General features: G+C 42.8%; 1 protein-coding gene across 10 annotated transcripts in view; it reads left to right on the forward strand.

The window, feature by feature from the left end:
- Window positions 1–15,883, forward strand: part of KMT2C (lysine methyltransferase 2C) — a 194,339-nt gene extending 178,456 nt beyond the window's left edge. For 7 of the 10 annotated variants that reach the window (XM_032692865.1, XM_032692871.1, XM_032692872.1 and 4 more), the window contains 17 exons: window positions 8–220; window positions 664–828; window positions 2,104–2,245; window positions 3,329–3,476; window positions 4,273–4,451; window positions 4,546–4,700; window positions 4,902–5,154; window positions 5,738–5,877; window positions 6,825–6,929; window positions 8,348–9,467; window positions 10,454–10,590; window positions 10,754–10,896; window positions 11,162–11,330; window positions 12,237–12,353; window positions 12,964–13,037; window positions 13,491–13,599; window positions 13,849–15,883. In XM_032692865.1, coding sequence (XP_032548756.1) covers window positions 8–220; window positions 664–828; window positions 2,104–2,245; window positions 3,329–3,476; window positions 4,273–4,451; window positions 4,546–4,700; window positions 4,902–5,154; window positions 5,738–5,877; window positions 6,825–6,929; window positions 8,348–9,467; window positions 10,454–10,590; window positions 10,754–10,896; window positions 11,162–11,330; window positions 12,237–12,353; window positions 12,964–13,037; window positions 13,491–13,599; window positions 13,849–13,941 — 3,462 coding nt within the window. In that variant the 3' untranslated portion in view covers window positions 13,942–15,883. The remainder of the gene's footprint in view (window positions 1–7; window positions 221–663; window positions 829–2,103; window positions 2,246–3,328; window positions 3,477–4,272; window positions 4,452–4,545; window positions 4,701–4,901; window positions 5,155–5,737; window positions 5,878–6,824; window positions 6,930–8,347; window positions 9,468–10,453; window positions 10,591–10,753; window positions 10,897–11,161; window positions 11,331–12,236; window positions 12,354–12,963; window positions 13,038–13,490; window positions 13,600–13,848) is intronic. The other 3 variants (XM_032692870.1, XM_032692911.1, XM_032692922.1) reach the window with 1 other exon arrangement.
- Window positions 15,884–18,275: the final 2,392 nt, after the last annotated feature.

Raw genomic sequence — 18,275 nt, forward strand, 5'->3', positions numbered from 1 at the left:
ATACCAGCAAACTGCAGGAACCCAGATGCAAGGTGCATTTGGGTGTAGCAACAGCCAACTTCAGAGAACAGATGTAGGACCTGAAACCAAGAAGCAGAGAAATAAGAGAGCTCAGAGGACAGGGGAGAAGGCAGCTCCTCGGTCCAAGAAAAGGAAAAAAGAGGAAGAAGAAAAGCAAGCTGTTTACCCCAATGCTGATACCTTCATCCAGCTGAAACAGGTAGGTGTGCAGGTGCTGGGTAAGGCATCAAGAGGATATGTGAAAGAGTGGATTTCTCCTGATGGAAATGAAGTTGAGCGTTAAGTTGAATTTTGAGTACAGGGTGGAGAAAATGGGAAATTCTACAAAACTAGGAAGTTTAAAGTTATGGGTTTGTTTCTGTTTAGAAGATTACTGCCATGGCAAGTAGTCTCAAAGCCATGGAGTTCCTGTCAGCTCTGGCAGCCTCTGGATGAACTGTCAGGGAGCCAGAGCTGCAGCTCTGATGGACAGGGGACCACATTCTCTTAACAGAGAGACCTGTGTTTGACAGTTTTCTGACAGTGGATAAATTCCTTTTTTTTTTTTTTAAATTAGAAACTACTCTACTGATGTTTGGAGGTTTGCAGTGCTTTCTGTATTATACTTAAATTAATCTCTAACTTTTTTTTCTTTTAATACAGCAACTTTCTCTTCTGCCTTTGGTGGAACCAATAATTGGAGTGAGCTTTGCACACTTTCTTCCCTATGGCAGTGGCCAGCTAAATGGTGGAAATCGACTTGTAGGAAGTTTTGGCAGTGCTACTCTTGATGGGGCTTCAGATTACTACTCCCAACTCATTTACAAGGTACAATTTTAATCTGGATTTCCATTGTTTGCTCTCTATGGGAAGAGAAGTTCATGACGTTATTACTGCTCATCAGAGTTCCTGCCTTTTATGCAACTAGAAAAAAAATAGTTTTCTCTTGCTAGACTAGATAGTGCAGTGGTGAAACCATTGTTTGACTCTCTGAAAGTGAAAATCAGTTCTGGAAACTGTGTTGCAAACTGATTAAAAAATACAAATACTCCTTTAACAAATGGGTGCTAAATAGTGAAAATTGTAATTACAGTTTTATGGAGCAGAAAAGGCTGAATTCTCAGTACTTTGCAAAGTCATTGAAAGCATTAAAGCATTTCTTAATGTGAATTAAATGGGAAATAGAGTTTTTCTCATTTGTCCACTAAGCCCTAACTAAGAACCTGAGAACTCTGAACAAAATAGATGATGATGAGTTTGTTGATGAGTTAATAACCCATAGCATTTAAAATTCAGTCTTTGAGATCAGAGTGGCAAAATTGGAAGAGCAGCAAGATAGTGAACAGAATCAAATTTACTGCTTGAATACCTTAATATAAAAACTTATTAACTTATTAAAACCAGTGGTGTTTACTCCAGACTTATATGGTGTGTAAGTTGAGAATGTGACTTAACAGAAATAGTTGCTGTGGTCAAAAGTGAGTAATAAGTATTAGCTTTGTAGGCATGACTGCAGTATGAACAAATACTGAAGTTCTCATTTAATTTTCATTTAAAATATGGGCAAGTTAAGTAAACTGGTGAGAAGTAGCCTGGAGTGTGAACTTGCACAGTATCTGCTTCTCCATGGTAACTGCTTTAGTGACAGCTCATCATGTGCTAAACGTGAGGTAGCTTCTCTTTTAGTGAAAATTGGGTAAGCTGACTTGTTTATGGTGATGGAGAGTTGCTGTGGAATAGCTCTCTCAGTCTGAAGGTGAGACCTTTACTGAAACTGTGGGAACTTGTTGTTCCCAGACTGTTCTTGGTGCATTTCTGTAAATAATTTAGCCAGATCTTCTTTTGGTAATGTGTTTGTTAGTGTTTACTCATGTAAACTACTTCTCTGGTATCATTGATGTAAGAAAAGCAAAGTGTTGTGTCTTTTATAGTAGATACCTTTATGTATTTTGTCACATGCTTGAGAATTAGCCATCGCTGCCTATCAGTGCTACATCTGGGTGTAAAACTCTCTAAGTGGGTTACATTGTCTAGTAGGAACCAGGCAAGTTTTCACCCTGTGTCCCATGGCTGATTAATGGTTCTTTAATTAATCTCATGCAGCAGAACAACCTGAGCAATCCTCCGACCCCCCCAGCCTCCCTCCCTCCCACCCCGCCGCCCGTGGCCTGCCAGAAGTTGGTCAATGGCTTTGCAACCACGGAGGAACTTGCTGGCAAGGCTGGTGTGTTGGGAGGCCACGATGGTAAGGCTTGTTCTTGTTGATTCTGTAAAAAGTGAGTCCAATTTGTAGCAAACTGCAAAATACATCACAGAATATCCTGAGTTGGAAAGGACCCACAAGGATCATGGAGTCCAACTCCCAACCCTGCACAGGACACCCCAACAATCCCACCATGTGCCTGAGAGCATTGTCCAAATGCTTCTTGAGCTCTGTCAGACTTGGTACCATGACCAGTTCCCTGGGGAGCCTCTTCCAGTGCCCATCCACCCTCTGGGTGGAGAACCTTTTCCTGGTATCCAACCTAAACCTCCCCTGAGACAACTTCAGGCCATTCCCTCTGGTCCCTTGGTCACCAGAGCAATACCTGCCCCTCTGCTACCCCTTGTTTTGAAGCTGAGGTCTCTCCTCAGTCTCCTCTTCTCTAGGTTATCTCCTAGGATGATTTTCAGTTGCAATAGTCCTTTATAAAAGCAGTATGCCCAGACTTTTTAAGGTTGTAATCATTATTATCGAGCAACATTTTACGCTGGTAGAGTGTCAGATGTCAGTGCCTTTTCCTTGTCCCCTTTCAAAAACACGTTGAGAGCTAGAAGCACTTCATTAAGAAATGAAGAAGAAAACCTTAAAATCAGATTTTTTGTGTCCAGTACATATGACTAACCAGTCAGTTGAGTGAGCTCAAAGCAGTCTACCCGAAGTGTATGCAGTCAGTATGTATTTTCTGATGCTTATAATTTGGTCAGTTAAAATTGCTTTCTATTAAATAAAATGTTATACTGCCTCTTTGTAAGGACTCTTCAGTGATTAAAGTCCCTTTTTCACACCACTTTTCTTTTGTTGTTACAAAATTATTGATTTTTGTTTTCTAATTTTGTGGGGTTTTTTAAGTAAAAGAAGCATCCTCTCATACTGGCAGAAGGCAGACTCAAGAACCCTGTTTGCTCAAAATCTGCAGGTTTTTATAAAGATGGACATTAATCATGGTCAAAATTTTTTGAACTCCCAGTGGCTGAGAGTGGTGTCACCATCAGGACCCCACCCATACCCAGCGGGATGTCTGTCACTATCCAGATGTCTTATTGTGCTCTGCCTTTCTGGTTTTAGTTACCAAAGCTCTGGGGCCAAAGCAGTTCCAGTTGCCTTTCAGACCACAAGATGATTTATTAGCAAGAGCAATGGCTCAGGGCCCAAAAACTGTGGATGTTCCTGCTTCCCTTCCAACACCACCTCACAACAATCAGGAGGAGTTAAGGTAGGTTTTCCTCAACATCTTCAAAATGGTATTTGGAGCAGATTCTGTGATCTTTTGCTAGGAGTAAAGAAATTAAATCTGTTGTGCCCAACCTCATAGAGCAGAGAACGGAATGGGATCATTTTAACTCTTAATATTCCATGTGTAGAGAGCAGCATAGTAAAATAGGGGATTTATGCCATTGCTAGACTCTAGATTCTGTTAAATTGTTAGGAATTCCTTACTGTGCTCACTTAAAAGTGGAAGAACACAATACAATATTTTTCCTGGAGCACTGTGGTACTGTAGCACCATGGCAGGTGACTGCTGTACCAGCAGCAGGACTGTGCCAGCCTGAAACTCCCCAGTTCCACTCCGTTTCCTATGTGAGAACTGGCTGGAATGTGAGTCTCCCTACAATGGTCTTCTTCCCTTTTGCCTCCTTTTCGCTTGCCTAACCAAAATCTGGATGTCTTTGAGACGCTGAAGCCTGTGCGTGGACAAGGGAGTGTGGGCGGGTGAATACACTTGAACCAGAAAGTTGAAATATTAAATTCTAGTTTTTTACACAGAGCCGTGGGGAACAGAGGGTTTGGCTCTGTTACTGCCTCTGTTTTTCTTTATGGATCTTGCCCAAGAAACCACTCTGTGCAATGGAATATGAGATACCCAGAAGTGATGGCAAACCACCTACTTGTGTGCGATGACTAGTAGGAAGAAGGAAGTTCATTTTAGCTCCCTGTCATGATTTATAACTTTGACTTATTGAAAGTTTTAGTCTGTTTCCAAAGCAGCTTTTTTTTGGGTTTTGTTCCAGGGTTCAAGATCACTGTGAGGACAGGGACACTCCTGACAGCTTTGTTCCTTCTTCCTCTCCCGAAAGTGTGGTGGGAATGGAAATCAGTCGGTATCCAGATTTGTCGGTTGTAAAGGAGGAGAACCCAGAACCTGTACCATCTCCCATCATTCCCATCCTACCCAGCAGCACTGGAAAAGGTGAGACTGCAGCAGTGAAAAGCTACAACTAGGATTTTTTTTTTGTGTTCCTGTGTGTGTAGGATTAACCTGCTGTTTTCTGTTTTAATTTCAGGTTCAGAAGCCAAAAGGAATTATATAAAATCAGAGCCTGGTTCAGGAGCGTTACCTGGTTCTGGCTTCTTTGCCTCCCAGCTTGGACCATCCCAGAATGGTCCTAAATCTGGCCTTATATCTGTAGCAATTACTTTACATCCCACAGCTGCTGAGGTAAAAGAAATAAGATTGTATTACATATATATGAAGTACAACAGCAGTTAATATATTTTATATATAGTGACTCTGAAGGGGTTTTAGCATAATAAAAGCAGCTGTTGCAATCTTCTGATAATTTATTCCAGTAATTTCTATTTCTGCTATCTGAACTGCCTGTCTGATGAAAACAAGGGTATTTTTTTTTATTATTTTTAGAACATTAGCAGTGTTGTAGCAGCATTCTCCAACCTGCTCCACGTCAGAATTCCCAACAGCTACGAGGTTAGTAATGCTCCAGATGTCCCATCCTCCATGGCAGCCTCCAACAGTCACAGAGTGAACCCATCTATGGAGTACAGGCAGCACTTGCTCCTCCAGGGTCCTCAGGCAGGATCCATGGGACCTACCAGGATCGTGGGGTCTTATGGGCTGAAGCAGCCCAATGTGCCATTCCCTGCAAACAGCAATGGTGAGTGGGCTTTGACTTCCAGGTGTTCAGTACCCAAATTTTAACTGAGTCGGTATTAATGCATTTCAGCCTCATAAATTCATGCTCTAGAGTTAAATAATTGATTCTTGTTCTAAGTAGTACTTTTCTGTTCTTACCTGATCATGTGGACCTGCTCCTGGTGTTACTCATAACTTAGTTCTGATCTATCTCTGACTTCCATTACGTTGTCCACATCACTATTGGTGAGGCATTTCTTCCACAGTTCCCAACATTATTAGATTTTTTTGTCCACTCTGGTTTTAAATCCATCAATCAGAAAGATTGTTCCCATGCTGGAAAGCTTGACACAGTTGTTTCAGCCTGTATTCGTATGTCAGTTTAATTACTTATTTCTTATACGAGAAAGTATTTTTGCCTTGTTGTTTGCACAGTTAGTTTTAGGTCTGGTTTATACAATTTCTCCATCAGGATGAGGTTTAAAGCCTGCATTCCGTACCCTATCCAGGAGGATGCTACTCCTCCAGACCACTGAAGACCACTGTGACCTCTCATAAATTGGGTTTAATCTGATACAGCCTCTGACAGGTGATCTGTTCCCTAGGTCTGGCTGGCTATAAGGATCACAGCCAGAGTATGGCAGAGGGCTCAGCGCTGAGGCCTCGATGGTGCTCTCACTGCAAGGTCGTGGTTCTGGGCAGTGGGGTGCGGAAATCCTTCAAGGACCTGCCTTTCCTCAAACAGGTCAGTACCTGAAGTGCACGGCTCAGTCACTGCACTCAGCTGGGGCTCCTTGCATGTAACAGGATGGCACAAAGTCCACTGCTGTTTGTGCCCACCAAGAGCAGTTCCAGCTCCCTTTGTAGTCCCCCTTCCGTGTGTGTCCTAATTCAGGATGGGACGTTCAAGCACATTTGTAGTACAGATAAAAAATGTTGAAGTTGCTACTTGTATAAAATGAATTTCAGTACATTTCATAAAATAGTTCCCATCTATGGCAGTTTCCAAAGTTCTGCTACAAACCTCCTTCCCTGACCACTTCAGGGACCTTAATTCAAATTTGTAGGGCATGGCACCATGTTGCCATGTCAGGAGGAACTGTAAGAGCAGGAATGCTTGCATTCTTTTTGGGAAGAAATCAGATTTTGGTCTCAATCTCTTGTATTTACATTGGGAACTGTCATTTCTTCAAAAAGTGCCGTTGCTTTTTCAGTGACATGGATGTAACTACACCACAAAGGCATAGTCAGAACTTACAAAACTAAAGGGCTCATGTAGCCAGGAATGCACTGAATTCCCAGTAAGGTTTTGCAGATGGATCAGTAGATAAAATAGTGAGATCTGGCTTTGATTAGGCTGAAATGAGATGTTCTTTTGCCATCCAAAGATAAAAGAAAATGGATTTTGCTTTACAAGAGTGCCTATGGAGCAGATGGGTGCATGGTATAGAATGTTTTATTTTGATTGTTAAACTTCTGTGAGTGGCAGGAAATGCTGAAGAACAAGGATGTAGGTGGTGGTAGTATTAGATCTGTCAAATAATCAAGTATTTATATCACAGTATCGCTCATTATTTCACAAATGTTCTACAAATAAAGAGTTTCCAGATTGGAAACTTGTTTCATTACACTTATTATGTGAAGAATGGTATTAAAGTGCACTTCTGATAATCGTCTGTGTTTGATTCCCAGGATTCCCAAGAAGGCTCTGATAAAATGAAGGACATTGTATTCTGTAGCAACAACTGCTTTGTTCTTTATTCAGCAGCTGTGCAAGCAAAAAACTCAGAGAACAAAGTAAGTATCAAACACTGGAAGGCCCAAGTGAGCCAAAATTATTGCAGCTATTTGTTGGAGAACAGAAAGGGGGTGAGGGGGGAGTTTGCACTTCTTCTGAGAGGTTTATAAATTAATTGCTCTATATTCAAACGTTCAGATTCTGAACCAGCAGCGTGAAGTAAAATTCATATTTGCAGAACTTCGTGTCTGACAGATGCGTGGCGGAACAGCAGCCACGTTTGGCTGCCCTCCCAGGCTTTGAAGATGAAGCCTCAAAAAATGAGTCATTCAAGTTCTCTGAGCATTGTACACAACCACAGACACATTTTTAAGGGCCGTATCCTGCATTTGGATTTGACTTATGCAGTAAAAAAAAAAAAAAATAAAAAAAATTTACAACTGTGCAAATAAGAACTGAATGGCAAGTTCACAAAAAGACTTTTATTTGTTCAACGTCACTGGGAAAATACAATCCTGTTCCGTGACTTTGTTTGGGCAGAGCTGCCATTTGAAAGCATTGATTACCTAAACACCAGTAAAGAGCCTGTTAGCTGACAGTGATGAGGAAATAGAGGTTCTTATCCTACTTATTTTTTCAGAAGAAATTAAATAAAAAAATACAGCCCTGGAGAAGAAGATAACTGTGTGTGTATCCACATCCTTTTAGTGTCCCTTGTAGCTCATTTTCAGTTGAATTTAAACAGAGTAACATTTCTGTACAAGTGCATCAGCATGTACATAATTAAGTTAATTAAATGTCATGTTCAGCCTCTTGAGAATTTAATTTACTCTTTCAAGTTTAATCACACAAACCACATTAAGCACTTCATAATCTAAACTTCCTTTGTTGTTCTTGTTTTCTCTCTTTGTTTTTTTTTTAACAAATCTCTGCAGGTATAATTCTTGTTTACTGTGACTGAGTAGTTAAGTCCTTGAGGTGTATTTAATCTAGAGCCCTGCAGGAATTTCCTCTTTACTTGTTTCCAGGAAAAATATGTGGCATTAATTCTAAATCTTCCCCTTCTACCAAATACAAGATTCTTACGCTTTAAGTTAATTCTGTGACCCATATTTTAAGGTTATTTTGTGTTGTAACAAAACTTTCTAAGAATTCCTAAGAACTAAATCTACCAGTCAGCTTGCTGAGGGCAATTGAGAGGTTTTGCATTCAAAACTTGGACAAGGGGTTATTTGTGCCTCCTCTTGTGTATTAAAGGGCACCATGTTCGAGTTGGACTGGGAGAACTTTTGTGCTCTGTATCCTGGCTGTGGTAACGCAGGTCTGGATAATTTCCATCTCTCTCTCTTTTGCTGCATCTTGATTTTAGGCATTTTGAGAAGCCTCTCCCATACTGACCTGACCATGTTTTCAGGATACATTTAATGGTTGACAAGTTTGGGGTTTTTTTCTTAAAGAGTTTTCTGTTGATTACCAGGAATCGGTCCCCTCTCTGCCGCAGTCGCCGATGAAGGAGAGGCCGCCGAAAGCATTCCATCAGTACAGCAACAACATCTCCACTTTGGACGTCCACTGTCTGCCTCAGCTGCAGGAAAAGATTTCTCCACCATCATCACCCCCCATCATGTTCCCCCCCGCCTTTGAAGCAGCCAAGGTAGAGGCAAAACCGGATGAGCTGAAGGTAACGGTGAAACTAAAACCCAGGTTAAAAGCAATACACAGCAGTCTGGAGGACTGCCGGCCTCCCAGTAAGAAATGGAAAGGAATGAAATGGAAAAAGTGGAGCATTCAGATTGTGATTCCTAAAGGATCATTCAAACCTCCTTGTGAAGAAGAAATAGATGAATTTCTTAAAAAACTGGGCACAACCCTTAAACCAGACCCTGTGCCTAAAGACTACAGGAAATGTTGCTTCTGTCACGAGGAAGGTGATGGATTAACTGATGGACCAGCAAGGCTTCTTAACCTGGATTTAGACCTTTGGGTCCACTTGAACTGTGCTCTTTGGTCTACAGAAGTCTATGAGACACAAGCTGGTGCCTTAATAAACGTGGAACTAGCACTGCGAAGAGGCTTGCAGATGAAATGCATGTTCTGTCACAAAATGGGTGCCACCAGCGGTTGTCACAGGTTAAGGTGCACCAACATTTATCACTTTACCTGTGCCATCAAAGCACAATGCATGTTTTTTAAAGACAAGACCATGCTTTGCCCCATGCACAAACCAAAGGGAACTCATGAGCAAGAGCTTAGTTACTTCGCAGTCTTCAGGAGGGTGTACGTGCAGCGCGACGAGGTGCGGCAGATCGCCAGCATCGTCCAGCGCGGGGAGCGCGACCACACCTTCCGTGTGGGGAGCCTGATTTTCCACGCTGTGGGGCAGCTGCTGCCACAGCAGATGCAGGCCTTCCACTCCTCCAAAGCCCTCTTCCCCGTGGGATACGAGGCCAGCCGGCTGTACTGGAGCATGAGATACGCAAACAGGCGCTGCCGCTATCTCTGCTCCATCGAGGAGAAGGATGGGCTCCCCTTGTTTGTCATCAAGGTGGTGGAGCAGGGCCACGACGATCTGGTCCTTACTGACACAACACCTAAAGGTAAATTTTGTGAACTAAGATCATGACTTTTGTGGTTTGCTGCTTGTTGTACTGGTACCTGTGGAACGATACCTGTTTCAAATGACTGTTCTAACCCAATGCTTATAAGTGAGCTTCCAGGGCCCAATTTTAATATCATGCTATGAAGACTGAGGACACCTTTGAAGAAATTGTGTAGGCTGCAGATAAGAAGACTTGTTCCAAGTCCACAAGAGGAGACACAAGATTGAGTATTGAAAAATTAATTAAAGCCGTAGGAATGTCAGCACAGGTTTCCTCTCGTGAAAAGTGACTTTGTTTAAACACAGTACCATTGCTCAGTTATCTTCAAATCAGCTGGGCTCAAGTTAGGGAGCTTTAAGAAGACATTTGAGTGTCCACGTTGTTCTCAGGGTGCATAAACATCTCTGGCAGGGTGAAGAATACATTGGACCATAAGTGCATGGACAGGTCTTGGAAAACAGCTTGTGGATGTGTGTGGGGATTGTAACAGTCCAGGTCTTGACTTCTTTGTGCTGCAGTTGCTGATAAACTCAGCCTTGCTCTGTCCAGTCAGACCAGTGCCAGGGAATTGTCCACATATGAGTGCTGGCTACAGTCCATCAGTGGAAATAGAATATAGAATATATCATGTATTTTCAGAAAATTCTACTTTTGCAGGATTTCTCAAGAAGACGTGTCCATGTTCTTGTTGTCAGAAGTCTGAAAGTTTCCATGCTGAGAACACTAAAAGCTTCATTCCTGAGAATCAAGGGTGCAGAGTCAGTGGTGTGTTTGTTTGGGATTTGTTAGATCCCAAAAATTAACAACTCACCAAATCATTCTCCACTTCACTTTTTAGACCCTGGCCTGGCTGTGTAGGCAAGGACCAAAAGCATTCTCAGTCCTGGGTTCAGGTTCCCATACCCTCAGGCAGTCGATTTAAAACCAGCGCAATAGTCTTTTATTGTTTTGATCACTGTAATTCTTTCCTGATGGTTGTGTAGGTGTGTGGGATAAAATCTTGGAGCCCGTTGCTTCTGTTAGAAAAGAATCTGAAATGCTCCAGCTGTTTCCCGGCTATCTGAAGGGTGAAGACCTCTTTGGTTTGACAGTCTCTGCAGTGGCCAGGATTGCCGAATCGGTGAGTCTCCACCACCCCAGTTCTGGCTGGATCACCCTGATTGTTGGATAGACATGTGAGAAGGGGAACAGGAAGAGGTGTGGAAAAGTAAATATTTTGTTACACGCAATGAACGCCTAATTACTTGGATTTTTTTTTTTTCTTTTTGTCTGTTTCTTTGCAGCTGCCAGGGGTTGAGGCCTGCGAGAACTACACTTTCCGCTATGGCCGAAACCCCTTAATGGAACTTCCTCTTGCCATCAACCCCACGGGCTGCGCCCGTGCCGAGCCTAAAATGAGTACCCATGTCAAGAGGTTTGTGTTAAGGTATTTTGTTTTAATTTCACATAGTACAGCCCAGGGTTTATAGGCTGCTTTAGGGTTATTTGTGCTTTCGTCTGCTGCTTACAAACCCTGTCGTCCTTGGCTGTGTATGTGCATGCCCCGGTCAGAGGAACCGCTTTGTGTCTCCGCTAGCTGGCTTTAAGTGTCTGTATGTCTGGAGGGGTTTTTAATGGGTCCTGTGGCTGTTCTTCAGAGAAATCTTCAGTTTTTCTTGTATTCTTTCCTGTTACATGCCCAATCCCTACAGGCCTCACACCTTGAATAGCACCAGCACATCGAAGTCCTTTCAGAGCACAGTCACGGGGGAGCTGAACGCGCCTTACAGCAAACAGTTCGTCCATTCCAAGTCCTCTCAGTACCGCAAGATGAAAACCGAGTGGAAGTCCAACGTGTACCTGGCTCGCTCTCGGATTCAGGTCAGTCCCACTCTGGAAAACGGATACTGAAAAAATTACATGTACTTGTATTTATATCTATTTTACATCTATATTTTCTAACTACTTTATTTTCTATATAAATATTTATGTAAATTTAGATCAAAAGTTGAAACTAAACCTATTGCAAAATTCCGCCAAGTCTTGTCCCAGAATGGGTGATTTTTATGTGGCAAATCCCTTCCATACATTTACGTTAAGTGAGATTTCTTTCTGATTATTGTAAATATCTTAAAAATTCATTTGTTACAGTCATCTAGAAAAAAAGGGGTTTTTTAAGTTTTGGGGTGGGATTTTTTAGCAAATTCTCAAAACCATAGTAAAACTTTTACTAAAAATAGAAATGCACAGTGGAAGCATGAGATGCTCAGGCCAAGCTGAGCGAAGGGGTACAAGACCAGCGTGGAGAGCTCGATACTTGTTGGCATTAGTGATAGTAAGAAACCCACTGCTTTATGTAACGCTGTTGGTTTGCTCCACAGACTGTTTTGCAAAAGCTTTGTCACTGATCTCGCCGTGTACGGACACAGTTGTTGTTTATTTCAAGTTGGACTTAAACGTTGCTGCTGGATTCCTATCAGCTTTCTCCAGCCTAGCAAGGCCCACTTTGTTTTTCAGTGAATTTATAGCCTTTACACAGTCAGGTGTCAGAGGGGTAAGAGCAGCTTTCTCACCAAGACAGCAGCCAAGTACGTTTTCTTGCATCTAAAAGTTCTCTGTGAAGCTGGGTTCTGTTAAGGCATCAGCTATACATCAGTGCTGCTTCCCTCTCTCCAAGTAGTTTCCTTTCCACATTATTTTCTGCAGGAGCAGTTTGGGGCACGGTGAGGAACAGAGTGTCAATGCAGATTTATTACACAACTCTAAATCTCATTGTATTTTTCACAGGGCCTGGGCTTATATGCTGCTCGAGACATTGAAAAGCACACTATGGTCATTGAATATATCGGAACGATTATCCGGAATGAGGTGGCAAACAGGAAGGAGAAGCTCTATGAATCTCAGGTGCAGGGGGTGTTTGTTCATTCTCTCTTTCCCTTTCCCCATCTAAACATTGGTACAACAAAACATGCACTGTTTTTCTGCTTGATGACTTCAGGTCCCCTGTTCTACTTCATGAATTCAGGTCTCCTGATTTGTTTTCTGCTGTGCTATAAATGCAATAGGCAAAAGGTATAACCAGAGGAATCCACAGTGGTTCTTATGAGTGTGTTTAATAAATCTCACAGCACCCTGGCCAGCTAGGAAGGAGGGGCTCTGGCAGAGGACCTCAGTCTTTAATGAGAAGTTCTTTAAATTTAAAGCAACTTCCTTTGTGTAATTGAGTGGCATTGTAACAGGGCCTATCTGTGCAGCACTGGAAGCACGGATTAAAAGCACTATGGAAGCTGTGAGGGAAAAATGAATTGGCCAGAGGTTTATTTTTATGACCCATCATCCCCCGCAAACCCGTGAGGACACAGCAGTGTGTGACTCGTGCCTTCCCTCGTGAGCCAGTGGGCAATGCCTGATCCAGAATGCAGGAGGGCACTTGGAGCTGACCCACATTGTTGCTTCCTCATTGACAATGAAGTAAAACCTTAACAAGAGCCCTCGTCCCAATTGTGTTTTCCAGAATCGTGGTGTGTACATGTTCCGCATTGACAACGACCACGTCATCGATGCCACCCTGACGGGAGGCCCTGCAAGGTGGGTGTCCTGGAGAGATCTCTGACCTCCTCCTGGGGCATCATCCACATTTCCTGACCTCCTTCTGGGCCATCACCCCTGTTCCCTGACCTGGGGCCGTTTGTGAGGCACTGACTTTGAGGTTTTTATTCTCTGAGCTGATACATTCAGTCTACGGACTGTTCCACCAAAATAATGTCTTCTTTTCCATTAGCTCTGCCCCTCTTTCAGTATGTTTCATGGCAGCTATGAAGAGGGAATGGAATTTTTTTTCATACTTGATTTTTTTTGACGCTTGATTTTTATTTTTTTTTTGACATTTTCTAGGTAAAGGCACAAGTTACAAAGTAATATAATTGTATGTGGAAAGGCGCTGAGCCCGTGGAGCTAAGGCCATGCTGAGGTTTGGTTTACATTTGCCTCAAGGGATGCATTTTCCTGGGAGGTGACCTTTGTCCTGCTCTTTTCCCACAGGTACATCAACCATTCGTGTGCGCCCAACTGCGTGGCTGAGGTGGTCACTTTTGAGAGAGGACACAAAATCATCATTAGCTCCAGCAGAAGAATCCAGAAGGGGGAGGAGGTAAGGGCAGGTTTGGACCTTACCCACCTCTTGCCGGGCCCATCCATTTCTAGATACTTCCATGATTTCTGGCCCATGGCACAACCCGTTTGTGCTGGGGGGAGGTGACATTTCCCTTCTTTCCTTTAAAACCACGCCAGTCCCTAACAGCACAACCTCTGGTGTGTTCTGCTGTTGAACCTGTAGCCACAGGGAAAGCTGTGGCCAGTTCTGGTTGTTCCATAACCATTCTCCTTCGTCTCCTTCCAGCTTTGCTATGATTATAAGTTTGACTTTGAAGATGACCAGCACAAGATTCCATGTCACTGTGGAGCTGTAAACTGCCGAAAGTGGATGAACTAGAATGCATTCCTTGCTGTCTTTGAGGGTTGCTTGTCCCTAGGAAGAAGTGATTCACATTTTGATTTTGTCGACGGAAAATTGTTGCCTTTTTGAAGGGGGAAAGAAAAAAAAAAAATCACTTCTGGAAGTACAGATTTCTACACAAGTATTTAAAAAGAAAAAAGGAAAAAAAAAAAAAAAAAAAAGGAAAAATAACCCACACAAACCAACAAGCACCAGAAGCAAGCCGGCAAAATCTGAAGCTGACTTTCCAGACACGTGGAGGTTAAACTGAGTTAACAGAATGGTCCAGCACTTTTGTTTTTGAGCTCACTAAGGAGAAACTGTTTTAACTTGGGCAAAGAACCGCTGGCTGACCTGCGGGAGGGCAGGTGGCCACTATGAATGTAAGACTGAAATCACCAGCGAAAGGGAGAAGTCCAAAGTGCTGGCCACAGCCTTATTTGATAAAGGGGCAGGCCCTCTAATTAAAGAAAAATTTTAAATAAAAGTAGACACCACTGAACAAGGAATGTACTGAAACGACTTCCTTAGGGATAGAGCTAAGGGAAAAAATAACTTGCACTAAAATACATTTAAATACTTGATTCCATGAGTCAGTTTATTGTAGTTTTTGATTTCTGTAAAATAAGAGAACCTTTTTGTATTTATTATTGAATAAGTGAATGAAGCTATTTTTAAAAAGAAAGTTAGAAGAAAGCCAAGCTGCTGCTGTTACCTGCAGAACTAACAAACTCTGTTACTTTGTATAAAAGTGTAAATATTTTGAGAAAAAAAAAATACAGTATAAAAATAGTTATTGACCAAATGCTACCAGACTCTGCAGCAGTTCGGGTGCTTATTCTCAAACGTCGATAGGGATGTTACAATATGATCTCATGTACTCACAGACATGCGATTCCCAGTACACAATAACCAAAATCTCAATTTAAAGAGAGAGGGTTTTGTATGTTTAAAGCAGTCTCAACTGTGGTCTTACGAGAATTTTTTTAAGTAAACCTTAAGCCTGGTAAGGGCGTGTATATTACAACTCTGACTTTTGTAGATGTTTGGGTAATTTAGATTAATTTTATTTGTATTATATTGTTGCATCCCTATTTCTTAAGTCAGGTTTCTTTGTGCTTACAATTTGTGATAACTGTGAATAACTGCTAAAAACCACCCAAAATAGAGGCTGGACATGGGTTTTTTTTTCTTCAGCAAAAAGTAGTAAAGATTAGGTGACTGTTCAGCCTACATTAAATCATGTAAACAGCATAGAATCAGTTGGAGCTTCAGTCTGACGTGATAGCCTTCTTAAAAGGAAAACAAGGAAAAAAATTAGGTGTAATGTGCTTGCAGCTGCAGGACTCTGGCAATAGGGTTTTGGAAAATGTAATTTAAAGATGTGTTTGTATGGATTGTTTTTGTTTACATTTCTTTAAAAAAAATAAACACTGTTTTGTGTTTGCTTGTAGAAATTTAATCAGCATTTTGAACCAGGTTAGCTTTTTATTTTGTACTTAAAATTCTGGTACTGACACTTCACAGGCTAAATATAAAAAAAAAAAAATGAAGTTTTTTTTTTTTGTGTGCACAATTAAAGTGGACTGTACACTGTTGGTATATTCAGTAATACAGTTCTGAACTTGTAATGTATATGGCATGATGTATTTTTATCTTACAGAATAAATCAATTGTATATATTTTTCTCTTGATAAATAGCTGTATTAAATTGTTTCTTCAATATTTTTCTTCTCTTGTACAATATTCCAACATCCTACCAGTATTTGTCCTACAGTTTTTTCTGTTCTGTATAATAGTATCTAATGTTGGCAAAAAAAATACAAAAACAACACAAAAAAAAAGAATTTTTTGAAGTATACAGAGTGTTATGGGTTTTGGAATTTGTGGAAACAGATTTAGAAGATCAGCATTTACGAATAAAAATATTTTACATCTATAAAGTACATCCTCCTGTTGTCATTTGAGGTGTCTGTTTTCTGCTTCTTCCAGGATTTGTGTCTGCTTCCACCAGCAAGAGACATTTGCTTTCCCCCTTCTCCAGTGCAACCTCCACCCTAAATTTCACACTGTGGTGCCATGTCCTGAGCACCTTCCAGACACCATTCCCTGCAGTCATGTTTTACCCGGAAAATCTACAAAAGATGAAGATTCTGCCTGTGCTGGGATGAAGTTAATTTTCTTCGTTGCAGCTGGTGTGGTGCCTTCCCAGCTCTGGATTTGGGATGAGGACAGTGTTGCCATCAGGGATGTTTTGTCTCTGCTGAGCAGAGCTCACCCAGCCCTGGGGCGGCTCTGCTGCCAGCGAGGTGGGCAAGGAGCTGGGATGGGACACAGCAGGGACAGCTGACCCCAACTTCTGCTTTATCTATTGAATTGTGACACCAGAGGTGTTCCCAGCAAGACCTCAGCATGGGTTGAGGCTAAAAAAAGGCTCCAAGATTTACTGTGGAGCACGGGGAAGCAGCCAGGCCTGAGCTGTTCTGCAGTGTTATTTATATCTATTTATATCGTGCACTTTGGCTGCTGGAGGACACTCTGCTCCTCTGTCAGCCACGGCCACTACCAACTCCAGGAGCCTTCGACGAGGTACTTGACACAGAGGCTTAAAAATCAGCCCCCGGCAGAGTTTCTTTGTATTCTTTACAAGTGATAAATTCTCAGTGTGACAACGACAAGCTATGTGACAGCATCTGCCCCTTTTAGGGGCTTTTCCTTCTGTTCTTCCTGTTCACCCGAAGTCCACAGGGGCAGCTGGGAGCAGTCACTCCAATATAGGACAAAACTAAGCATTTCCCCTGCCCCAGGCAGCCGTGCAGGGCCCAGCTGGGAACAGTCACCTGGCCCGGGGCTGGGTGTTCAGGGCAGAGATCTGTAACCCTGTTCAAATCATTGTGTGCTGGCCTGGCTGTGTGGCTGCAGCAGAAACAACTGTGGCCAAAAATAATTCCCTGCAGGAATAACGGACACCGTCCAAAGCGCCACCGCCTCCATCTGTTCCTGGAAATCGGCGCCGCTCTCGGTGACAGAAGTTTCCTCACCCGGAGCAAAAGGTCAGAAATTCTCTGTGGCAACAGACTGAGACCGTAAATAAAGCAAGCTCCTGCTCTGCCTGTTTGAGGATTTGTTTGGCTTTTTTGTTTTTTTTTTTACTACTTTTTAAAAAGACAAAGGCCACAAAAGAAAGGGCTGAGCGAGGCCGCTGCACAACGTGAGTGCCAACACAAATGTCACAGGAAAGCCCAGCACTCAGCTGGGACCAGCTGCACCAGCACCTTCTGGCTGCTCCACACTGGCCCCTGGGAGCAGTCAGGGTTAATCAGACAGGCATCAGTGAAGCTGCTGCCCACCCCTGCATCCCAAAAAGCATGGAATTAATTCCACACACAGCAACCACCAGGCTGCCATTGCTGCCACTGAAAGGGTTCTGCTCCAAGCTGACACCGTGTTCCAGCCCTACACTGCCCTGCAAGAGCCATCTGGGAGCTGATCTCAAGACTCCGGGTGCCCCTACAAGGGCACAGGCCTCAGCTGACCAAGGGGGCTGGGGTTGTTTTTAGAAGCTTTTCTTGGTAAGAAGGAGCTTTGCTGGTGTCTAACTCGACTACTACCATTGCAGTGCTTTATTTGGAAGAACTTCCACTTCAGCCTACTGTTCTGGTTTGCAATTAAACCCACTCACCTGGTTCTCCCTGGTGGTGACTCACTGCTTCCAGGACTGATGGAGGAGGCAAAACAGCTGCCTGGTGGCCAGGGCTGCTCTCACCTCCTCCTTTGCTTCCTCAGGTGCCAGCCCTGGCAGAGGGCTGAAGGACCAAACACTGTCACAAGTGAATCTCCTCTCTGTGGGAAGAGGTGGGTCTGTAATTACTCCATCATTATCTCCCTCACACTGCCCAAAATGTCAACAACTGGATGCTGGAGTATTTGTGCAGTTGGAAAATGTTTGTGCTGCCCAAGCAAAAGGACAAGGCTGTCCTGGTGCTGCCAACATCCAAAGTGCACATTCCCAGGGAAGGCAGGTCACTGTGGCATAGGAAACAAGGCCAATGGTGCTAAGAAAAAACAGAGCAGCAGTTCTCTTCTGCAAGAGCTTCCATGCACTGAAGCAGCACCCCAGGCTGAAGCAGGAGGTCAAAGAAAGGTAAACAGTGAAATAAATGAAAACAGAGAAGTGAAGGGAAAAAACCAGAGACATTATCTGTCAAACCTTCCAAGACATGAGCAAGGGAGACACAAGGGAAGACCCAAATTGTGTGAAGATTAGTTTGTATCGTTCTGTAAGTAGGTGCTTTCTGGTCCAACAGCTACAAAGAGTAAGGCCATAGAGA

Source organism: Chiroxiphia lanceolata, chromosome 1, assembly GCF_009829145.1.
Source record: "Chiroxiphia lanceolata isolate bChiLan1 chromosome 1, bChiLan1.pri, whole genome shotgun sequence".
NCBI lineage: Eukaryota > Metazoa > Chordata > Aves > Passeriformes > Pipridae > Chiroxiphia > Chiroxiphia lanceolata.